General features: G+C 43.3%; 2 protein-coding genes across 5 annotated transcripts in view; one reads left to right on the top strand and one right to left on the bottom strand.

Annotated features, from left to right (window-relative positions):
* Positions 1–25,680, bottom strand: part of LOC146702240 (uncharacterized) — an 83,347-nt gene that overhangs the window by 4,756 nt on the left and 52,911 nt on the right. The window lies entirely within an intron of this gene.
* On the top strand, positions 9,384–18,019 carry LOC146702247 (uncharacterized). Of its 4 annotated transcripts, none has more exons than XM_085468997.1 (5): positions 9,384–9,814; positions 10,875–11,247; positions 15,740–15,842; positions 15,987–17,253; positions 17,607–18,019. In XM_085468997.1, exons 3-4 carry the CDS (start codon positions 15,828–15,830, stop codon positions 17,250–17,252), a joined length of 1,281 nt encoding a protein of 426 aa, XP_085325123.1. In that variant the 5' UTR covers positions 9,384–9,814; positions 10,875–11,247; positions 15,740–15,827; the 3' UTR covers position 17,253; positions 17,607–18,019. The 4 variants fall into 4 exon arrangements, with proteins under 4 accessions (XP_085325123.1, XP_085325119.1, XP_085325120.1 ...); XM_085468993.1 differs by having other exon boundaries at positions 17,604–18,019; XM_085468994.1 differs by lacking the exon at positions 10,875–11,247 and having other exon boundaries at positions 17,604–18,019.

Genomic DNA, 25,680 nt, shown 5'->3' with positions numbered 1-25,680 from the left:
GTATGGAGTGTCGACCCTCAAGCCCTCCTCAAATGTTTACTCTCTTTTAAAAAGTGGAATAGGGCCTGATAACACTCACGTCTTGAGTCCTTTTGCAGTAAATCAATAAGATCCAGTTTAATTTTTATGTTACTGAGGTTTTGGATCAGTTACCTTCTCTCCACCTGATATTTCTGACAGTGTAATCTAACACGTTCTATAGTTCACCCTTCTCTGCAGTGATCACGTTTCCCTGCATCATGTTTCCCTGTCATGAATAGTTTTGTGTTCAAACCAGTATGTCCAAACCTTATTCTAGAAATGACCACCTCCTCGCGCCTACTCCAAACTGTGCTCCTCATTTCTCCTGCTCTCCTTTGAATTTTATTACAAGCATCGTCCCCTCCTTTCTTTATCCATTGTATTTCTCCCTCTTCTGAAACCACTTTGATGTTTAGATATGTATCCTTTATTTTCTATATAACACATTAATTTGTCATTTATTATTCGCTCCGTAATTTTAAAGATAAATGGTAAATGGCCTGTGTTTATATAGCGCTTTACTAGTCCCTAAGGACCCCAAAGCGTTTTACATATCCACTCATCCACCCATTCACACACTGGTGATGGCAGCTACATTGTAGCCACAGCCACCCTGAGGAGCACTGACAGAGGCGAGGCTGCCGGACACTGGCGCCACCGGGCCCTCTGACCACCACCAGTAGGCAACGGGTGAAGTGTCTTGCCCAAGGACACAACGACCGAGACTGTCCAAGCCGGGGCTCGAACCGGCAACCTTCCGATTACAAGGCGAACTCCCAACTCAGATGTTAAAGCTATGAGACTGTAATTTCCTGGATTTGTATCATCCTTTCCTGGTTCATGTATGGGCACAACCACAACCTCTTTTTTAAAGTGATTTAATAAATCATCCGTATCTTCTATCTGTTTCAGTAAAGCCCTATTCTCTATGATGGCATTACTCTTCCTCTTCACCCTTCTTCACTAATATTGCCTGAACTGTGGATTTTAACAAACGTTTTTGCCAACACATTTGCCTTCTCCTCATTTTTTACTGCTCTTGCCTCTCCATTCCTCAAGATTGGACATCCATACTCCTCGTTTATTCCATCCATCTGACCGTACCAGCTTTATTTATATGGTTTTATGTTAACGTTTATATAGCGCTTTAAAAAGTACTGTATATATACAGGTAGATTTAAACAAATAAACAAATAAACAAAATAAAATAATTTCATTAAAAATGTTTTTAAAGAAAGTTGAGTCAACCCCTTAAAATAGTGCCAAAGGCTTCAGCAAATCAGTATGTTTTCAGATAAGTTTTAAACTCAGAAAGAAAAAAGACCTGCCTAACGTGCAAGGACAGATTATTCCACAACAACGGATGCATCACTAACCCCACAATAAAGTGTGTTACAATATTCCAGCCTAGATGTAACAAAGGCATGTATTGCTGTCTCATAACACTCCTTTGATAAGATGGGCTTTATTTTGGCTAATTGCCTCAAATATAAAAGCTTGATCTTAAGACCTTATCGCCCGATTTGCCACCTCTGAGACTGCATTACAAGTAGAAGAATTTAATCAGCAACCTCAACATTTATATCAATCTTTTGTATTTCCTGGTCACTGACTAATCTAAATGTTTACCAATCAGCAGTACTGCAACACCACTTCTAAACACCCCCTTTGTCATGTTTCTCTACATTCAGCTCTATCTCAGTCATAGGATAGCGGTCTTTACCTACGGTCGGTACCTGCCATGAACAAATACCTGCCAATGAGTCTGACACTATTGTGAGGTCAGTTGCTGATTCTGAACTTGTTCTAACATTCACTCTTGGACAGAGGTGGGTAATGTCGAGATGAAATATTATTTTATATTCATAATCAATATTACTGTTGTATCATTTATGATTTATCATTGTAATCTTTCATTGACACATTTATTGAAACTGGTGAGGTTATATTAAAGTCTGTATTTCACGGGTTGGCATAAGCACATAATCTTTCATTGCAGGTGCAACTGTAATCATGTTATACACATATTGCATAATTAAAGGGTTGAAGCTCGGTCAAGTTAATTAATGGTTTGAAGCTACGGGCAGCGCGATGTCTGGCCGATCAATGGAGCAAAGTTCAGCTATTGAAAGGTTGCCTACATGTTTATCGTATAATTTACTGCATATTGCCTGTGTGCATTCAGCAGCCTCCTGCATTGAAGTTTGCCTGGTAACAGAGGACGTAGAGGGGGGTCAGGCGCTAAGGTCACAACACAGACACATAGTCTGCCTGAGGGAACTGATTGCAAAGGCTGTGTACCTGTATACGTGACAGTTTAGTTCTGATTAGTCCAGTGTAAGAGTGTAATGACAGGATGCATCTGTTAGGTGGAGGAACATCGGAAGGAACTGTTCTTTTTGGAATATCTCCTGAGATAGAATTACTGGAACATGCATGTTGTTTTTCATCTGTAGTGACGCATGTCACCATGGTCATCATGTCTATAAGTATCACACCCCAACTATTGTTCGGGGAAGATCGATGCTGTTTGAGTGATCGTGCTCGACTTCCCCCCATATACGTTTCAATAAAATCCTTGTTTTGGCGCACCGTACTGGGACTCTGCAGTCGTTGTCTTTCCTCAAAATACGAATCAGGTAACAGTAGTAACGAGTTACATTTACTCCATTACATTTACTTGAGTAAGTTTTTGAAAAAAATGCACTTTTAAAGTATCTTTTTTGCACGATACTTTTTACTTTTACTTGAGTACATTTGTGAAGAAGAAACGGTACTTTTACTCCGCTACATTTGCAAAATTCGACTCGTTACTTTTTAAAAAAATAATTAGTTTAACACATTAGATAACATGACGTCAGTGGAGTTTCTGGTAACTTTTTTTACCAATGAGATGTGGCCATGCAGTCACATGACCAGTTTGAAGCTGTGGTGGGCAGAGCGGCCCAAGCGTTTCAAAGTAGCGACACATGGAAAGAAGAAACATGAAAACATTGCAGAGTCTACGCTAGAGCTGAAGAGGATGAACAGCATTTTCCTCACATGCAAAGAATGTTTCGTTTAAAAGCAGCACAAAGGAACAGCTATGTCTGCAGTGTCGGTGTCTTCGGTGAGAGCCAAAACAAACCAACTTTTCAGCGTGAAAAAACTCAACTCGTGTAACCTGAGGAAATGGTACGTTTTCTCTAAATATCTTTTTAGCTGTGGCTAGCTGGATGTCAGCAGCTGTGTCGTGCTGGAGCTGCGAGTCATATTTTCGGCACCACGTTGTAGTGAGATAAGTTTGTAGGTGTTTTGTGCAGCTTCGGCTGTCCTTTTAAAAGGGAGATTTTCCTGCCGTTTTCATCAGATTCCACTACACTGCATTTTCGCAGGAAATGCAACCTTTTCTAGCTTTTATTTAACATTTAATTAACAATATATATTTTTGAATTTAAGCTAGAACAAGACTTGGCATTATTTAAAGGATATGCTTATGTCTGTGACGTTACCCCAATTAAATTGGACTCACGTCTTGAAAGTTGGTCTGCTAAAGGATTACCTACATTTGATAGTCTGATTAAAGATGGGAATTTAATTAGTGTTGATACATTGAAACAAAAATACAATCTGGAAAGACAGGATTCATGCCGATACTTGCAAATAAGGAACTAAAGACGACGATGAGAGTGGCGTCGGACACTAATGTAGATTTGATAGCAACGCTCAAAAAGGCATGTAGTGGCGAAGTCAACAAAAAACACATTTCCTCTTTGTATACATTTTTTACAAATAAGATATTATGGGAGAAGGAGGGAGGAGTGTGCATAACACAGGATGAATGGACTCAAATATGGAAACAACAATGGAAATGCACTACCTCACAAAGATGGAGGGAATTTGGATGGAAAATTTTGATTAGGTTCTTTATCACCTCTTACCAAAAGACTCATTATGATGGGAATCCCCCGTATGCTGGAGAAAATATGGACACAGACGAGTACACCTCTGACATTTGCAGGCAGAATTTTAAACCTTGGGTGAAATGGGGTCAATGCAGTTCTTAAGCATGCATACAAATGTTCATTAGTCAGCTGTGAGCGAGTTTTCCCCATTCATCTTTAAATGCCATATTTTCACTTCAGGAAGTACACAGCCCCACCCCACTGATGACTTGCTGTTGGCCAACACCCTCAACGACTTTTACTGTCGGTTTGATGATCCATCAAGCAGCTTTCACACCTCAATAGAGACACTTTGGTCCATCATCCCCCCACCTTCCCCGCTCCCCCCACAACAGAGCCATCGATGCTATCAAAGACTTCACCCACAGGAGCCCCCTCCTCACTTCACAACCTTGAGGATTTCAAACCACCTTCTCCCACTACAGCCCTTCATATTCATGAAGCAGATGTGAGGACGCAGTTTAACCCCTCTAGACCTACTAAAGAACCGATTCAAGTCAATTCAATTTTTATCTATATAGCGCCAAATCACAACAAAAGTAAAGCTTTCCCTTTTACTAAGTCATATAGTTAGAGCTGGTTCAGGTGACTCTGAACCCTCCCTTATTTATGCTGCAATAGGTGTAGGCTGCCAGGGTTTCCCATGATGTATTGAGTATTTCTTCCTCAGTCATCTTTCTCACTCACTATGTGTTAATAGACCTCTCTGCATTGAATCATACTTGTTATTAATCTCTTGTTCTTTTCCACAGCATGTCTGTTATCCTGTCTTCCTTCTCTCATTCTACCCGGTTGTGGCACATGGCCTCCCCTTCCTGAGCCTGGTTCTGCAAGAGTTCTGCTTTCTTGTCAAAAGGGAGATTTACCCCAAATAAATTGGACTCAAGTCTTAAAAGCTGGTCTGCTGAAGGATTACCTACATTTGATAGGCGGATTAAAGATGGGAATTTAATTAGTGTTGATACATTGAAAAAAAAAAACGATCTGGAAAAGATCGCAGGATTTCTATTGATACTTACAAATAAGACACTATATAAAGATGACAATTACAGTGGTGTCGGACACTAATGTAGATTTGATAGTGTTAAGAGTCAATTATACATAATGTGATCAGTTTTATGAAATGTGCCCTTGTAAGGATAGTTAAGCAAACCTCATGTCTACGTGACTTTTCATATAACAACTTTTAATAATAATAATAATAATAATAATAATAATAATAATAATAATAATAATAATGGATTGGATTTATATAGCGCTTTTCAAGGCACCCAAAGCGCTTTACAATGCCACTATTCATTCACTCTCACATTCACACACTGGTGGAGGCAGCTACAGTGGTGATAAACTTATTTAGCAACTAACAGCTTCCTCTGTTCTGAGAACATACAGATGCAGAAAAGGGGAACCTCAGCTCTGAGTTCTTGGAATAACTTTGTTATCTTTGTACACACGTGTAACCAGCTTGTATAAATAAAGAACGCAGACAGTGACAGAGCACGAATCCGTGAGCGTCTCTCTGCGAGTACGAGCGCTCTGGCTGCCCTCGGGAGTAAAGACAACTGCAGTGTTTGTGTTTTCTAACTCAGGTGTCTCAGCTGAAGAACTGTTGGGAGATTCTTAGAAATTCCCTGACAGATAGCAATGCTCAAAAAGGCATATAGTTCAATTCAATTCAATTTTATTTATATAGCGCCAAATCACAACAAAAGTCGCCTCAAGGTGCTTCAACAATCATATGACCCCGGGGCCTGGCGCCTGTTGCTCGGTCAGGCTTCCTCCGGGGTGCGGGGGGGCCCTCGGGCCTCCGGCCTCTGGGCCTGTGGCTCGGTTCACTCTGGCACAGCTGGCTGCCGGCAGAGCCGGCGGGCACGCCGGTGCAGCCCCCTCTAGCTTCTGCTCGATGGCTACTGGGTGACCCCTTGTCTGGGGATCCTCAGCCCTTCCCATGAGGGTGGCACGGATGCCCTCCAGTGGTCCTCCTTGGGCTCTCGCACTCTGGGGCCTCTGGATGTCTGGGGCCTGGATCTCCTCCATGCCTACTTCATGCCCTGGGGGACAGGGCTATGGCTCTCTACATCCTCTTGCAGACCATTACATGGGGAAACCATTTGAATATAAGCGCGCTGATCCACACAGGTGTGCACATGGATGTTCACTGTTCATAGACTTAAATCACACCTTTCTTGGCTGCTACGTCAAAGCACATTGTGCGCTGTCTGTCCTGCGTGCTGCACAACAACATTCAATATTTAGTGTTTACTGCTGTTTACACTTAGCTAGATTAATGCGATGCTAGAATAATGTGTTGTGTTTAGTATGTTGCTTTGGCTTTTTATTGCTTGTTTTCTATTCTTTTTCTCTCAACAGGTGATCCAGGAGATTTTTTTCCCCTTTCTCACTGTCCCTCTCCCCTTCTGTTTTTCTTTTCCTTCCTCTTTCTTTCTCCCTTTCCTATCCCTCACTCATGTCTGTCCCGTGTGTAAAATAAAATAAAATAAATAATAAAAACAAAAGTCGATCAAATGGACCAATACGGCAATGCCATGATGACCCATTTGGCAAAGTAAATCCATTGGGTATCCTTGTAGGTCTTCAGACAACAATTCTGACGACTAAAGAACCAAATGGGACAGGAAAAAAAAAAAAAAGAAATTCCCTGACAGATAGCAATGCTCAAAAAGGCATATAGTTCAGTTCAATTCAATTTTATTTATATAGCGCCAAATCACAACAAAGGTCGCCTCAAGGTGCTTCAACAATCATATGACCCCCTATGAGCAGCACTTTGGCAACAGCGGGAAGGAAAAACTCCCTTTTAACAGGAAGAAACTTCCGGCAGAACCAGGCTCAGGGAGGGGCGGGGCCATCTGCTGTGACCGGTTGGGGTGAGAGAAGGAAGACAGGATAAAGACATGCTGTGGAAGAGAGACAGAGGTTAATAACAGATATGATTCAATGCAAAGAGGTCTGTTAATACATAGTGAGTGAGAAAGATGACTGAGGAAGAAATACTCAATGCATCATGGGAAACCCCCGGCAGCCTACGTCTATTGCAGCATAACTAAGGGAGGATTCAGGGTCACCTGGTCCAGCCCTAACCATATGCTTTAGCAAAAAGGAAAGTTTTAAGCCTAATCTTAAAAGTAGAGATAGTGTCTGTCTCCCGAATCCAAACTGGAAGCTGGTTCCACAGAAGAGGGGCCTGAAAACTGAAGGCTCTGCCTCCCATTCTACTTTTAAATACTCTAGGAACAACAAGTAGGCCTGCAGAACGAGAGCGAAGTGCTCTAATAGGGTGATATGGTACTACAAGGTCATTAAGATAAGATGGGGCCTGATTATTTGAGACCTTGTATGTGAGGAGCAGGATTTTGAATTCAATTCTGGATTTAACAGGAAGCTAATGAAGGGAAGCCAAAACAGGAGAAATATGCTCTCTCTTTCTAGTCCCTGTCAGGACTCTTGCTGCAGCGTTTTGGATTAGCTGAAGGCTTTTCAGCGAGTTTTTTGGACATCCTGATAATAATGAATTACAGTCGTCCAGCCTGGAAGTAATAAATGCATGAACTAGTTTTTCAGCGTCACTCTGAGACAGGATATTTCTAACTTTAGAGATGTTGCGCAAATGGAAGAAAGCAGTCTTACATATTTGTTTAATAAGTGTGTTGAAGGACATATCCTGGTCAAAAATGACTCCAAGGTTCCTCACAGCGTTACTGGAGGCCAAGGTAATGCCATCCAGAGTAAGAATCTGGTTAGATACCATATTTCTAAGATTTTCAGGGCCGAGTACAATAAGCTCAGTTTTATCTGAATTAAGAAGCAGAAAGTTAGCGGCCATCCAGGTCTTTATGTCTTTAAGACATTCCTGCAGTTTAACTAATTGGTGTGTGTTATCTGGCTTCATGGACAGATAGAGCTGGGTGTCATCTGCATAGCAGTGAAAATGTATGCTATGTCTTCTAATGATACTGCCTAAGGGAAGCATGTATAATGTAAACAGAATTGGTCCTAGCACTGAACCCTGTGGAACTCCATAATTGACCTCAGTGTGTGAAGAGGACTCTCCATTTACATGCACAAACTGGAGTCTATTAGATAGATATGATACAAACCACTGCAGTGCAGTACCTGTAATACCTACAGCATGTTCTAATCGCTCTAATAGGATATTATGGTCAATAGTATCGAATGCTGCACTGAGGTCTAGCAGGACAAGCACAGAGATGAGTCCACTGTCAGAGGCCATAAGAAGATCATTTGTAGCCTTCACTAAAGCTGTTGAAACCTGACTGAAACTCTTAAAATAAGCCATTCCTCTGCAGATGATCTGTTAGCTGTTTGACAACTACTCTTTCAAAGATTTTTGATATGAAAGGAAGGTTGGAGATTGGCCTATAATTAGCTAAGACTGCTGGATCTACAGATGGCTTTTTGAGTAAAGGTTTAACTACAGCCACCTTGAAGGCCTGTGGTACATAGAGGATTATTAGAGATAGTTTGATCATGTTGAGGCTGTCATTTTTAGCATCTACATCAGGGGTCAGCAACCCTAGGCACGCGTGCCACAGTTTGCACGTGAAGGGTTAAGTGTTGGCACAACCAATGCTGGAATGGCCATCGGGCATTTCCTCGGTGGCCCGGTAACTTTTTTCCCCCTCTGTACACAAATATTAAAATAAACAATAAAAACAATAGACATTATATACAATGTAAAAGATCAAATGTAAATAATGTAAAAAAAATTAAATAAAATATGTAGATCAACAAAAGGCTTGTTTGAACAGAAAAGATTTTAACTGTTTTTTAAAAGAATCCACAGAGTCAAGCAAACGTAATTGATGTGGTAAACTGTTCTACAGGCTTGGTGCAACTGACTGAAAGGCTGTCCCCTTTTGTCTTCAGTCGTGTACGGGGAACAACTAACAGACTCTGAGTCTGTGAGCGGAGATGACAAGCAGCAGTGTATTTTATAAGAAGCTTGGATAAATAATCTGGGGCCTGGCCATTTAGTGCTCTGTATGTTAAAACAAGAATTTTAAAGCAAATTCTAAACTGTATTGGGAGCCAATGTAAAGAATATAAGATGGGAGTGATGTGAACACGCTTGGTAGAGCGAGTTAGTTGTCTGGCTGCTTCGTTTTGTATTGCCTGGAGGCGACAGAGAGATGATATATCCAAGCTAGTAAACAGGGAATTACAGTAATCTAAGTGTGATGACACAAATGCATGAATGAGTTTTTCCAGTTCAGCTGAGGAAACCACATGTCGCAGTTTAGAGATGTTTCTTAAATGATAGAAACAGGAACGACAAAAATATTTTACATGAGAGTCAAGGCCCAAAGAAGAGTCGAATATTACTCCAAGACTGTGAATATTTTACTTGACAGACTGTGTATAAAAGGCCCCAAGAAGAAGAAGAAAGTGTGTACATTATTGTACTTTATTGAGCCCCGTGGGGAAATTGCTCTCTGCATTTAACCCATTCACTCAGTGAAGCAGTGGGCAGCCATTGGGCGCCCGGGGAGCAGTGTGTAGGGACGGTACCTTGCTCAGGGGTACCTCAGGGTAGCTGTTAAGGGGAATCGAACCCCCGACCTTCCGATCATGGGGCAACCACTCTACCTACTGAGCTATCCCTGCCCAAAGTTCATATAATAGTTTTACTGGTGTTTATAAGTTTATATAAGTTCATGTAATGTTCCATCTTCTGTCAGTTTGGGCCAGCCCACCTTCTAGTGACATCATCCGGTTAGTAAGGTGGGCAGTTTAATGGCGGCTGAGCAGTGTTGGTCCGGAGGGGGTGCACTGATTCCTGGGGCATGTTAGGTGTGCGTAAATGACAAGTAAGTAGTGACCTGTGTCGTATTTTGCCTTTGTTGTGTCAGTACTGTAGTATGTTACCATTTAGGAGCTAATGTAGTCCATAGTTGGAGCGGTAGGCCACGCATGCAACGCGTGAGTTCACCCTCATTTCATATGCTAACTTATGTTGTTAGCTTGGCCCCGGTTTAGCTTGTTGACGCATGTACGGTCGCTCGTATGTCCATAATGTCATTCCTGTGTTATCAGACCTTCTCTATATGTTGTATGTGATGCTTGTGATTGTTTACTTTGAAGTAGCGGAGTTTGTAGCGAACAATTAGGTACGTGGATTAATAAAATAGCAAACGTAGTATAACCGGAAGTATGGCGTCCCACTTGCCCTTCACAATAAGAGCATTATAGCGGAATATAATGGGGGACGCTTTTATTTTGTATAACTACCGGAAGTAGTTCACATGTACTGACGGTTGCTTAACCTCGCACTAATGCTATTTAGTTGCATAGTGTGAGCAGTTTGAAGTGTATTATATTTTTCTGATCTTTATATTTGATTATGTTAACTATGTTGTATTATGTTTATATTTGAGTATTTGACTTTTCCATTCTCTTTATTTATTGTTATTTCCCTTGTTTATTTCCTTTGTAGGAAACCACACACACACACACACACCCAGACACACACTTATGTACACCCGCTGTGTTACAGCCCCAGAAATTAAGCGGTGACAATAAAGTGCCTCAAACGGAACCTTAAGCTCTCTCCTTCTTTCGTGCTCTGGGCAATTTGGCCTTAAGTGGTGTTCTGGCCGACACACCGGGGTGACCGTAGTGCTCAAAGACTGAATCAGTGCCACAGCCGTGCCTATCTTTGATATCTCCACTACAGACTGTGCAGTGAGAATTCAGTCAAAGCATTTAACTGAGATGTGAAAAAACTAAGCTGAACTCTACATCTTGTTGTGGTCTCCTGTGGCTTTAGGTGCTGACATGCCTTCCATCTGTTCTCCTGCATTTTCATTTACAACCGTAAAATATCTCCACATGGTGCTCCTCTCTCTCTCTCTCTCTCTCTCTCTGCAGCCCAAATGCGTCTTCCGAGCGCATCTGAGTCACGTGACCGCACAGTAACAAATCCCAGCAGGGCAAAAAGAAGGGGGCGGAGCAAAGTGAGTCTGCCGCATAAGAAGCGGTGTTTTCACAGACAGAGCTGCTTTTTCATCCAAAGGGAGTAAAGTTCTAAATTTAGAGGAGAGGGACGAACTAAAGCATCGATCATAAACCACTACCAACGTTTGGATCGATATCTGCATCGATCTGCCCACCCTTGTCTCCTGGATCGTAGCTGAGATCAGCGTGAACCACGTGGGTCTCTGCTCCCTGATCTGTTTCCTGTGTTTGGAAAGAGTTGCAGCTTCATCGCGGAGTTTCTCTCGGTTTGTGGGCTCATCTAAAGGTAAGCACCGAGCTAACTTTACTGTGAGTTCAGTTCATGTTGAGTTTAGCTCCTGAATGAGGTCTTCTGCTGCTCTCCTCGGTGTCTGTTCACAGTTTATTGTGAACACGTTGAGAGAAGAGTGAGAGAGTGTTTGGAGAAAAACACCAGCTAACCATTAGCTCAGCATGCTGGGAGAAGTTGGAGCAGAAAAGTCTTTTCATTGTCCCTGCAGCTGTTTTTCTGCCTGCACCAAACCTCTACAGCCTGATTTCTATTTGAAGTGATAACAGGAAATGGCGGCGCGGCAGTAGCACGCAGCGGCCACTCCGGAGCCAAAACTGGTGCTGCATTGTTTATTGTTTACGTTTTTGTGTGTAGCGTGCTTATTTTGCACTATGTATGGATAACGTCGCAACTGGTGTCGGTGTTCGTGCATACAACAGCCAGACACTTTTCAACCTAAATAACCTAGTTGACGACATCCAGGAGGGGCTGCGGGAAACGCTGCGTGAACTCGGCTTGCTCCGCGAACCAGGCCTCGAAGCCTCGGCGTTGCCTGATGCCGGCGGACGGAGGTGGAGACATCGGAAGCGTTGCGCGAGGAAGCGGAAGCGCGGCAAGCGGGCGGGAGTCTGTGCTAGGCTAAAAACAAACCCTAGCCGGCCGGCTCTACCGTCCATCATCTTATCCAACGTCTGCTCCCTGGATAACAAACTGGATTACATCCGACTCCAGCAGGCCACACAGCGTGAGATTAGAGACTGCTGTGTCTTTGTTTTCACGGAAACATGGCTCAGCGAAAGAGTACCGGACGCCGCTATTCAGCTAAACGGGCTGGCCTCGTTTCGCGCCGACAGAAATGCAGCTCTGTGCGGTAAGACTCGCGGTGGCGGCTTGTGTGTTTACATCAACGAGAAATGGTGCAAGAACTCTGTGCTAGTCTCTAGTTATTGCTCATCGCTGGTGGAGTTTGTGACTGTTAGATGCAGACCTTTTTACTTACCACGGGAATTCACCACTGTTTTCATTATCGGAGTGTACATTCCACCTAGCGCTAATGCTAAGGAAGCGCTATGGGAATTGTATACAAAGATCAGTGAACTGCAAAATACACACCCGGATGGACTGTTTATTGTTGCTGGGGACTTCAACCATGCAAATCTCAAGTCAGTGCTTCCTAGATTCCATCAGTATGTGGACTTTGCAACGAGGGGAGAAAACACGCTGGATCTTGTTTACACAAACATCCCCGGCGCATATCGGGCAGAGCCCCGCCCCCACCTCGGCTACTCAGACCACATCTCTGTTATGCTAATTCCAGCATACAGACCACTCGTCAGGCGATCAAAACCGGTTCTGAAGCAGGTGAAAACCTGGCCAGCAGGAGCCATCTCTGCTCTTCAGGACTGTTTTGAGAGCACTGACTGGAACATGTTTAGAGAGGCTGCAACTTACGGCGACTTCACTGACTTGGAGGAGTACACATCATCAGTGTCCAGCTATATCAACAAGTGCACCGATGACGTCACTGTCTCCAAGATCATCATCTCACGACCCAACCAGACACCGTGGATTACTGCGGAAGTGCGTGCACTTCTAAGGACCCGAGACTCTGCCTTCAAAGAGGGAGATAAGGTGGCGCTTAGAAGAGCGAGGGCTGAACTTTCTCGGGCCATCAGAGAGGCGAAGCGCGCACACGCCCAGAGAATCCACAACCACTTTAAGGACAGCGGCGACACACGACGCATGTGGCAGGGCTTACAAGCCATCGCTAACTACAGGACGACACCACCTGCCTGTGACAGTGACGGCTCCCTCCCAGATGTGCTTAACAACTTCTATGCTCGGTTCGACAGGCAGAACGACGTGGCGGCGAGGAAGACCACCCCTCCTCCGAACGACCAGGTCCTGTGTCTCACTACAGCTGAGGTGAGGAAAACTCTACGCAGAGTCAATCCACGTAAAGCTGCTGGACCAGACAACATCCCAGGCAGAGTGCTCGGAGAATGTGCTGTTCAGCTGGCAAATGTTCTCACCGACATCTTCAACATCTCTCTGAGCAGTGCCGTTGTCCCCACGTGCTTCAAGGCCACCACCATCGTCCCCGTGCCCAAGAAGTCTTCTGTGTCCTGTCTCAATGACTACCGCCCTATCGCACTTACACCCACCATCATGAAGTGCTTCGAACGGCTCGTCATGAGACACATCAAGACCCTGCTGCCCCCCTCACTGGACCCAATGCAATTTGCATACCGCCATAACCGCTCAACGGACGACGCCATCTCCACTGCACTCCATCTTGCCCTGACACACTTGGACAAGAAGGACTCACACGTCCGAATGCTGTACATAGATTTCAGCTCAGCATTTAACACGATCATCTCCCAACAACTGATCGGAAAGCTGAGCCTGTTAGGCCTGAACACCTCCCTCTGCAACTGGATCCTGGACTTTCTGACCGGAAGGCCTCAGTCAGTACGGATCGGGAACTGCACCTCCAGCACCACCACACTGAGCACTGGGGCCCCACAAGGCTGTGTGCTCAGTCCTCTGCTGTTCACACTGCTGACTCATGACTGTGTAGCAACACACAGTTCAAATCACATCATTAAATTCGCTGATGACACGACCGTGGTGGGTCTCATTAGCAAGAACGACGAGTCAGCGTACAGAGAGGAAGTGCAGAGACTAACGGACTGGTGTAAGGACAACAACCTGTCTCTGAATGTTGACAAGACAAAAGAGATGGTTGTTGACTTTAGGAGGACACGAGGCGACCACTCACCGCTGAGCATCAACGGCTCCTCTGTGGAGATCGTTGACAGCACCAAATTCCTGGGTGTACACCTGGAGAAGGACCTCGGCTGGTCCCTCAACACCAGCTCCCTGCACAAGAAAGCCCAACAGCGTCTCTTCTTTCTGAGAAGACTGAGAAAGGCCCGGCTTCCACCACCGATCCTGACCACCTTCTATAGAGGAACTATTGAGAGCATCCTGAGCGGCTGCATCACTGTCTGGTTTGGGAGCTGTGCCATATCAGACCGCAAGACCCTACAGCGGATAGTGGGAACAGCAGAGAAGATCATCGGGGTGTCTCTACCCTCTATTGAGGACATCTACACCACACGCTGCATTCGCAAAGCCACCAGCATTGTGGCTGATCGGACACACCCCTCTCACACACTCTTTACACTCCTGCCATCTGGAAAAAGGTACCGAAGCATTCGGGCACGCACATCCAGACTGTGCAACAGCTTTTTTCCACAAGCCATCCGTCTCCTCAGCAAAAAGGGACTGACTGATAAACACGCACACACACACATACACTAACATTATCACTCAGCTTAACTCAAATACCTCAAAACATTGAGACTGGACTGACTAACCAACACAAAGCGCAAACACACTGACCTACACCACCAAACCATCACACACACCAACCTGTAAATGCTCTTTTGCACAATATTATTACTAGATATATTATATATTATTATTTTTTTTTTTTTTTTTTTTGCACTAACTTGTCTTGTAGCACCTTGGTTCCTGGAGGAACGTTGTTTCGCCTCACTGTGTATTTTTAAACTGTATATGGTTGAAGTGACAATAAAGTTGAACTTGGAACTTGGAGAGCGATCTGCTGCAGTATCAGGATCACAATAAACTTTATTGTCCAGCTGCTCTGGATGAACACATGACAGGAAGTGGTTTTCTTTTTTTTTAATTAGCAAAAGAAAAACAACTAATCATTGGCTCAGCACGCTGGGAGAAGTTGAGCATTTGCTGGCAGAAAGTTGGAGTAGAAAAGTCTTTTCACTGATAGAAGCTCATTGATCAATGGTCATGAGTACCTTTCACGAAGAGTTTGGGGAATGGCTGCAATCACATGGTCATGAGAATTTGCATATTAATGGTCAAGGAACTGACCTCCCAGCCCATTGTTCCTTCAGTGGTGCTAGTTTCAGTCATTATGTAGGTGGAGCTGGGGGCCTGAAGGAGTTGAAAGTGTGGGGTGGGGGAGTAACAGGTCTGTCCCTGTTTGTGGAAACCACAGGAGGAGCTGTTCAGGCTGTTGCTGGGTGTGAATTGTTGATGGAGTCTTTAAACTTGTAGTTGCTGTTTTCCAGACTGAAGCAGAGTCGTTAGCTGAAAACTGGTTTTAGAGCTTCATTCAGGACACCTTCTCAGGCTCTTACAGCCTTACCTGTATCATAACAAAGTGTATAAACCCCAATCCACCTTTAACACGGTCCTTCTCCCAAACCTTCAAATAGGACTTTCTGGCCCTGTCATAGTAAAGGGCTGCTTAGAATATTAGAGCCAATGTCACAAAGTTCCTCCTGAAGTATAAGTGAGTGAGAGAGTTTCCTCACTTTGCAGCACAACACGTCTCACAAGATTTCTACAAGCAATCAGAGTGAAATTTGTACTTTGTGTTGTCAGATGAACATATGAGACACTTTGACTCTTCAGTGCAGTGTGGAGCCTAACAAAGATCTGTTTTGTGTCCCAGCTGATCAGCAGGAGGAGAAGAGTCTGACGGAGCAGCAGAGGAACATTTTCAGCCATCTGGACTCAGCTGAGTCACTACAGAGGAAACAATGAGCTCAACACAGGTGTGTGTGTGTGTGTCTCCAAATGTGCTATAGATAATCTCTATAGCACACTCGGACCACCCATAAAGGGTTAATGGAGGGAGTTCAGTTTGTTCCACGACTGCATTTCACTCACTGCCTCTGTTTGTATCTCTGTCACTGCAGGACCAACGTGGACCAAGAAGTCAGCGCTCTCAGGAGGCCGACAAACCTCACAGAAGAAAGGGAGAGAGAAAATACAGTTGTGACGAGTGTGGGAAGGATTTTACCGTTAAAGCTTCCCTAAAAATGCATCAGGTCATCCACACTGGAGAGAGACCGTTCAGCTGTGGAGACTGTGGAAAGTCGTTTACTGGGTCTCGAAGCTTAAAAAGACACCAACTCATCCACACTGGAGAGAGACCGTTCAGCTGTGATGAGTGCGGAAAGTCTTTTACCCAGTCTGGAAACTTAAAAAAACACCTACTCATCCACACTGGAGAGAGACAGTTCAGCTGTGGAGACTGTGGAAAGTCTTTTACCAAGTCTGGAACCTTAAAAAACCACCAACTCATCCACACTGGAGAGAGACCGTTCAGCTGTGGAGACTGTGGAAAGTCTTTTACCGAGTCTGGAACCTTTAAAAAACACCAACTCATCCACACTGGAGAGAGACCGTTCAGCTGTGATGAGTGCGGGAAGTCTTTTACCCAGTCCGGAAGCTTAAAAAACCACCAACTCATCCACACTGGAAAGAGACCGTTCAGCTGTGGAGACTGTGGAAAGTCTTTTACTGAGTCTGGAAACTTAAAAAAACACCTACTCATCCACACTGGAGAGAGACCGTTCAGCTGTGATGAGTGCGGAAAGTCTTTTACCCAGTCTGGAAGCTTAAAAAACCACCAACTCATCCACACTGGAGAGAGACCGTTCAGCTGTGGAGACTGTGGAAAGTCTTTTACCCAGTCTGGAAGCTTAAAAAACCACCAACTCATCCACACTGGAGAGAGACCGTTCAGCTGTGGAGACTGTGGAAAGTCGTTTACTCAGCCTAGAAGCTTAAAATCACATCAACTCATCCACAGTGGAGTTAAAGCGTACAGCTGTGATCAGTGTGGCAGAGCTTTTACTCAGAGTAGCAGCTTACAGAGTCATCTAGTTACCCACTCTGGGATTAAAGCATACAGCTGTGACGTTTGTGGAAAAACCTTCAGCCTGAAACAGCACCGAAATACACACCTACGCATTCACACCAGACATGATGTGTACAGCTGTGATCAGTGTGGTAAACTATGTTTAACAGGCACACAGTTACAACGCCACATGTTTACCCACTCTGAGGAGAGACCTTATAAATGTGACTTGTGTGACAAGACTTTTAAATCTCCATATGACCTGAAAGCACACCAAAAGATCCACACAAGAAAGACTCTACAAGTGCAGTTACTGTGAGGTATGTATCTATATTTTTATCTTGTCAACCCGACTGTTTGAAACAACTTGTATTAGCATGTTAGCAATTTTACTGCATGGAAAAACACCTCTGAGTGATTATTCAGACTCTAATCACAGGTTTTTAGTGATAGTGTTTGAGAATTGTATTATTGTTATTGTAGCATTAAACTAGTATTAATTTAATGGTTTTACTCTTATCGTTTTTATAGCAATTTAAATTGAGCCGAGTGTGATAATGTAAACAGTAAAATGTAATTGGACTTTGGCAGAGATGCTCTTTATTTCAGGCAACGTTCAGGGTGAAAATGTTGAAGGACTGACTTACACTGTGTTTGTGTCTTTGTTTAGAAGCAGAGCGACACAGATGGATCCAGTTCTCAACCCTGTCATCGCTGTGGGAAAAACTTTCAGTCATCAAAAGACCCTAAAAATACATCAACGTAGACACACTGGAGACAAACTGAACTACTGTAAAGAATGTGGGAGAGGCTTCACCACTTCAACGGACTTCAAACAATATGAATGAAAATGTGCCTCGTTACATTTTAAGCTTTCTAAACTGTTCTACTGTAGTGTTCATGTTGAGTGGTTAGCTTTGTTCCAGCAGTTGAATCAAAAATCTGTTTCCTGTTATGTTTTTAATGAATGCATCGATCCATGTTTTCTGCAGTTTTTTTTTTTTCAGCTTGTTTGTGATATGAGATCCTGCAACAGTTAAACCAAAATTTTACATGTTAAATAAAGAAATGGTTTACTGACAAAGAGTTTGAGCCGTGATGTCATTTCCTGTATATCAGAGCAACACCTGAAGTTACCAATGTTTAAAGTCATAGTCAAATTATGTGTCAGCATGACCTTGTGAAAACTGCTTGGCGCTGCTTCACTATGTTATCTGCTAACTGTTAGGGTGTAGAAGGACGAAACTCCCAGGATGACCAGTGCCAGGACCTTCCTGATGCAGAGAGTTGTGTGTGGGGGGGATAAAGGAGAAGCTGAGGCATCCCAAAGTTAAAGCTGGCATAACTGAACCTTAATGTTTGATGTGTGTTGTGGTTCTCTTGCGCGCAGTAATTAATAGCTTGAACACAGCAGAGCTTGATATAAAGACCTGGGTGACAACTAGCTTTCTGCCGCTGATTATACGTGGCCCTAAAATACCTAGAAATGTGGTATCTAACCAGATACTTGCTCTGGATGCCATTACCTTGGCCTCCAGTAACACCTTGGAGTAATATTTGACCAGGACATTAAAGAAATATTTAGGGCTGTGTGATCGGCAGAGTTGGAAAAAGCAGGAGTCACAAGAATTATTAGAAAAACAGGGTTTTCATTCATTTAACCCAAAAATTATATTTACAAAAGTAATTAATGTTGAGCTCATAAAAAAGGTCAAAGAAACAAAACTGAACTCAGGCAAAGAACTGCAAACTTAACAAACCAAATGACTGCACAAAGAAATATAACTGACCTAAACATGAACTGACACAGAAGGGTATATATAAAGTCTGATCAGACCACTATGACACACGAGGAGTAACTAAACAAAACACAATTGTAAACAACAAACATGGCAGTACAGTCTGGTTTGTCTTTATCCTGTTTTCCTTCTCTCACCCCAACCGGTCGCAGCAGATGGCCCCGCCCCTCCCTGAGCCTGGTTCTGCCGGAGGGTTCTTCCTGTTAAAAGGGAGTTTTTCCTTCCCACTGTCGCCAAAGTGCTTGCTCATAGGGGTTCATATGATTGTTGGGCTTTTCTCTGTATCTACTGTACAATATAAAGCGCCTTGAGGCAACTTTTGTTGTGATTTGGCGCTATATAGATAAAAATTGAATTGACTTGGTTCCTTAGTAGGTCTAGAGGGGTTAAACTGCGTCCTCACATCTGCTTCATGAATATGAAGGGCTGTAGTGGGAGAAGGTGGTTTGAAATCCTCATAGGTGTGAAGTGAGGAGGGGGCTCCTGTGGGTGAAGTCTTTGATAGCATCGATGGCTCTGTTGTGGGGGGAGCGGGGAAGGTGGGGGGATGAGTGACTAAAGTGTCTCTATTGTTGGGGAAGTCTCTATTGAGGTGTGAAAGCCGCTTGATGGATCATCAAACCGACAGTAAAAGTCGTTGTGGGTGTTGGCCAACAGCAAGTCGTCAGTGGGGTGGGGCTGTGTGCTTCCTGAAGTGAAAATCTGGCATTTAAACATAAATAGGAAAAACTCGCTCACAGCTGACTAATGAACATTTGCATGCATGCTTAAGAACTGCATTGACCCCATTTCACCCAAGGTTTAAAATTCTGCCTGCAAATGTCAGAGGTGTACTCGTCTGTGTCCATATTTTCTCCAGCATACGGGGGATTCCCATCATAATGAGTCTTTTGGTAAGAGGTGATAAAGAACCTAATCAAAATTTTCCATCCAAATTCCCTCCATCTTTGTGAGGTAGTGCATTTCCATTGTTGTTTCCATATTTGAGTCCATTTATCCTGTGTTATGCACACTAGTAGTAGTAGTAGTAATAGTAATCCAGTCTAGAAGTAATAAATTAATGAACAGCATCACTCTGAGACAGAATATTTTGAGATGTTTAGAGATATTGCGCATATGAAATAAAGCAGCTCTACATATTTGTATAATGTCCTGGTCAAATATTACTCCAAGATTCTGACAGTGCTACTGGAGGCCACGGTAATTCCATCCAGAGCAAGTATCTGGTTAGATATTATATTTCTAGGAATTCTAGGGCCACGTACAATCAGCAGCAGAAAGTTAGACATCACCCAGGTCTTTATATCTTTAAAACATTTCAGCAATTTAATTAATTGGTGTGTGTTACCTGGTTTTATGGATAGACAAAGCTCAGTGTCATCTGCATAGCATCTACTGCAGGGGTCCCCAGTCTTAGTCCAGTGTCCCTGCAGGTTTTAGATCGCACCCTGGGTCAACACACCTGTATCACATGATTAGCTCATTACCAGGCCTCTGGAAAACCTCGGCTGTGTCCCAATCAAGAGACCGCTCGCTTGAAGTACGCGCACTACGTGTACTACGTACGGTGCGTACTATAAGTACGAGAAGTGCGGAAGTGAGAGGCTTGTGAAATGGGACGTTCTAGCCTTCGTCGCGCTGTTCAGGTTGCCTAGCAACCATGATACTAACCACGAGAAACGTTACATACAGCTTTGTTTGACAGAAATGAAGGCGGGAAAAAAAGTGTTTTGTTGGTCATTCGTTTTTGTCATGACATCACTCTGATTAGTTGAGTATCTGAGGCTGAGACCACGGGACTGTAAAACATGACTGTTGGGCTTCATTTCTGTGCTGAACTGTCATTTTAAGATTAGTTAGTAAATAACAATTAGCTAATGTTGGAGGGAGGGAGGGAGGGAGGGAGAGATCAGAGCCTTAAACAGGCTGACTTCTGCTAAATGGGTCAAACTGGGCAGAAAGTCTACAAACACATAACATCCTTATAGAATATGATGTAACACTATAGATCAACTTACCTCAGAATATATAAAGCATACACAATTACAGCAATATGATGCAACAAACACAGCAGTGTTACTGATCCAAAATACTCAAAGCTTCATAGAACTGAAACAAACATTTGTTTTTAGCTCCATTCTGCTGCTGATACAGACTTTAGGTTTCTGAATATTACACTTGTTGCTGCCTTTCATAGTGTGTAACTTGAAGGCCCTGAGTACTTTCTCCCACACTGAAAACACTGGAATGATCACATTATTTGAACATTACCTAATTAGACTGATTCAGGACAGGACATGTTAAACTTTCCTAGCAGTCCTTCACAAACAGGGAACAGTCTGTCTATTCTCTCCATCTGTCAGCTGCTGCTGGCTCTTCCTCCTCCTCTTCCTCACACACTGCTGAGTTTGTCCTGGTGGATCATCAGGGGTGCAAAGCCTCACAGATGATGTGCAGCAGTGGGTCCCTCAGTCTGTCCTCACTCTGGACACTTGCAGTCGTCACACATGGAAATCAAATGTGTGATAAGCTGCAGGATTCAAACACAAGTGTAACTTATAAACACATGTTCATACTTTTATTCCACAATCAGAGAGAAAGAAACAGAGAGAGAGAGCAGGACAGACAGACAGGTGAGAGTCTCAGGTGTACACACTGCTACAAACAGGATTTAGTGTTTGTGTTATTACGAGTGCTAAACAAGAGTTCCCAGATGGTACAGTGGACACATGTGTGACTGCTGTGATTAAAGCATCTTTTTTTCAGCTTAACGAGTGAACCGTCAGCTCGTTCAAACACACGTTAAAGTCTGTTTGGCTCGACACCACCGAACAGAGGCAGCAATATAACATAGCTAACATTAACAGTGCAGTGAATCCTGCTTGTGCCGTGATGTTCAGGACTGCAAACCGAGCAGCATCACTGACTTTCAGCCTGTTGTGTTTGTGGATATATGACTGACTTTAATTATCCACAAAATCATCACAATCTCTGTAAGATTAAGGTCCACTATTGAGCGGCGTATATTTTAAAGTAAAGGCTTTAAAACCAAGTAAATGCTGAAAGTACAAACATCGCTAATGACACATAACTTTGCCGACATGTGGCCAACAGTAATGTTTTAATGTTCTTCATTATTCAACATTTGCACATAAATAAGTGATATATTATTCAGTACTTACTTTTATCAGTTTACTCCTTGGCCACTCCGCTTCTGCCGTCTGCCGCAAAATTATCCACACCGACTGCCGTGCTATGAATTGTGGGATATATTGGGCCACAAAGTCTACACCGCCACAGCCTTAAATTTCAGGGAAGTGAAGGACGCATTTGAGGGCCGCATTTCAAGCAGCCTTTGAATTGGGACAGCCTTCACTGTGATGTAATCGGCCTTAAAATGCGGCCTTTAAGGCTGCAGACCCTGAATTGGGATACAACCTCAGTGAGAGAGAAAGGTGACTGAGGAAGAAATACTCAATGCATTCTCCTTGGGCTCTCGCACTCTGGGGCCTCTGGATGTCTGGGGCCTGGATCTCCTCCATGCCTGCTTCATGCCCTGGGGGACAGGGTTATGGCTCTCTACAGCCTCTTGCAGACCATTACATGGGGAAACCATTTGAATACAAGCGCGCTGATCCACACAGGTGTGCACATGGGTGTTCACAGTTCGTAGACTTAAATTACACCTTTCTTGGCTGCTACGTCAAAGCACATTGTGCGCTGTCTGTCCTGCGTGCTGCACAACAACATTCAATATTTAGTGTTTACTGCTGTTTACACTTAGCTAGATTAATGCGATGCTAGAATAATGTGTTGTGTTTAGTATGTTGCTTTGGCTTTTTATTGCTTGTTTTCTATTCTTTTTCTCTCAACAGGTGATCCAGGAGATTTTTTTTCCCTTTCTCACTGTCCCTTTCCCCTTCTGTTTTTCTTTGCCTTCCTCTTTCTTTCTCCCTTTCCTATCCCTCACTCATGTCTGTCCCGTGTGTAAAATAAAATAAAATAAATAATAAAAACAAAAGTCGATCAAATGGACCAATACGGCAATGCCATGATGACCCATTTGGCAAAGTAAATCCATTGGGTATCCTTGTTGGTCTTCAGACAACAATTCTGACGGCTAAAGAACCAAATGGGACAGGCAAAAAAAAGAAGAAAGGAATTCCCTGACAGATAGCAATGCTCAAAAAGGCATATAGTTCAATTCAATTCAATTCAATTTTATTTATATAGCGCCAAATCACAACAAAGGTCGCCTCAAGGTGCTTCAACAATCATATGACCCCCTATGAGCAGCACTTTGGCAACAGTGGGAAGGAAAAACTCCCTTTTAACAGGAAGAAACCTCCGGCAGAACCAGGCTCAGGGAGGGGCGGGGCCATCAGCTGCGACCGGTTGGGGTGAGAGACGGAAAACAGGATGAAAGACATGCTGTGGAAGAGAGACAGAGGTTAATAACAGATATGATTCAATGCAGAGAGGTCTGTTAACACATAGTGAGTGAGAAAGGTGACTGGAAAGGAAAAACTCAATGCATCATGGGAATCCCCCGGCAGCCTACGTCTATTGCAGCACAACTGAGGGATGGATTCAGGGTCACCTGGTTCAGCCCTAACCATATGCTTTATCAAAAAGGAAAGTTTTAAGCCTAATCTTAAAAGTAGAGATAGTGTCTGTCCCCCGAATCCAAACTGGAAGCTGGTTCCATAGAAGAGGGGCCTGAAAACTGAAGGCTCTGCCTCCCATTCTACTTTTAAATACTCTAGGAACAACAAGTAGGCCTGCAGAGCGAGAGCGAAGTGCTCTAATAGGGTGATATGGTACTACAAGATCATTACTATATGATGGGGCCTGATTATTTAAGACCTTGTATGTGAGGAGCAGGATTTTGAATTCAATTCTGGATTTAACAGGAAGCCAATGAAGGGAAGCCAAAACAGGAGAAATATGCTCTCCCTGTCAGGACTCTTGCTGCAGCATTTTGGATTAGCTGAAGGCTTTTCAGTGAGTTTTTTGGACATCCTGATAATAATGAATTACAGTCGTCCAGTCTGGAAGTAATAAATGCATGAACTAGTTTTTCAGCGTCACTCTGAGACAGGATATTTCTAATTTTAGAGATGTTGCGCAAATGGAAGAAAGCAGTCTTACATATTTGTTTAATAAGTGCGTTGAAGGACATGTCCTGGTAAAAAACGACTCCAAGGTTCCTCACAGCGTTACTGGAGGCCAAGGTAATGCCATCCAGAGTAAGAATCTGGTTAGATACCATATTTCTAAGATTTTCAGGGCCGAGTACAATAACCTCAGTTTTATCTGAATTAAGAAGCAGAAAGTTAGCGGCCATCCAGGTCTTTATGTCTTTAAGACATTCCTGCAGTTTAACTAATTGGTGTGTGTTATCTGGCTTCATGGACAGATAGAGCTGGGTGTCATCAGCATAGCAGTGAAAATGTATGCTATGTCTTCTAATGATGCTGCCTAAGGGAAGCATGTATAATGTAAACAGAATTGGTCCTAGCACTGAACCCTGTGGAACTCCATAATTAACCTCAGTGTGTGAAGAGGACTCTCCATTTACATGTACGAATTGGAGTCTATTAGATAGATATGATAGAAACCACTGCAGCACAGTACCTGTAATACCTACAGCATGTTCTAATCACTCTAATAGGATATTATGGTCGACAGTATCGAACGCTGCACTAAGGTCTAGCAGGACAAGCACAGAGATGAGTTCACTGTCAGAGGCCATAAGAAGATCATTTATAGCAGGGGTGCCCAATCCCGGTCCTCGAGAGCTACTATCCTGCAGCTTTTAGATGCATCCCTACTCCAACACAGCTGAATCAAATGGTTTGATCTCTTCAGCATGCCATCATGTTTGGCAAAGGCCTGATAACAAGCCATTCATTTGATTCAGGTGTGTGGGAACAAGGATGCATCTAAAAGCTGCAGGACGGTAGCTCTCGAGGACCGGGATTGGGCACCCCTGATTTATAGCCTTCACTAAAGCTGTTGAAACCTGACTGAAACTCTTCAAATAAGCCATTCTTCTGCAGATGATCTGTTAGCTGTTTGACAACTACTCTTTCAAGGATTTTTGATATGAAAGGAAGGTTGGAGATTGGCCTATAATTAGCTAAGACTGCTGGATCTACAGATGGCTTTTTGAGTAAAGATTTAACTACAGCCACCTTGAAGGCCTGTGGTACATAGCTGATTATTAGAGATAGTTTGATCATGTTGAGGCTGTCATTTTTAGCATCTACATCAGGGGTCAGCAACCCTAGGCACGCGTGCCACAGTTTGCACGTGAAGGGTTAAGTGTTGGCACAACCAATGCTGGAATGGCCATCGGGCATTTCCTCGGTGGCCCGGTAACTTTTTTCCCCCTCTGTACACAAATATTAAAATAAACAATAAAAACAATAGACATTATATACAATGTAAAAGATCAAATGTAAATAATGTAAAAAAAATTAAATAAAATATGTAGATCAACAAAAGGCTTGTTTGAACAGAAAAGATTTTAACTGTTTTTTAAAAGAATCCACAGAGTCAAGCAAACGTAATTGATGTGGTAAACTGTTCTACAGGCTTGGTGCAACTGACTGAAAGGCTGTCCCCTTTTGTCTTCAGTCGTGTACGGGGAACAACTAACAGACTCTGAGTCTGTGAGCGGAGATGACAAGCAGCAGTGTATTTTATAAGAAGCTTGGATAAATAATCTGGGGCCTGGCCATTTAGTGCTCTGTATGTTAAAACAAGAATTTTAAAGCAAATTCTAAACTGTATTGGGAGCCAATGTAAAGAATATAAGATGGGAGTGATGTGAACACGCTTGGTAGAGCGAGTTAGTTGTCTGGCTGCTTCGTTTTGTATTGCCTGGAGGCGACAGAGAGATGATATATCCAAGCTAGTAAACAGGGAATTACAGTAATCTAA

This window comes from Copadichromis virginalis, linkage group LG9, assembly GCF_057382275.1.
Source record: "Copadichromis virginalis isolate Kocher_CV1m ecotype Utaka linkage group LG9, C_Virginalis_male_GT1.1, whole genome shotgun sequence".
Classification (NCBI taxonomy): Eukaryota; Metazoa; Chordata; class Actinopteri; order Cichliformes; family Cichlidae; genus Copadichromis; species Copadichromis virginalis.
The sequence above is the reverse complement of the archived record's forward strand: the minus strand, read 5'-3'. Positions and strand labels throughout refer to the sequence as shown.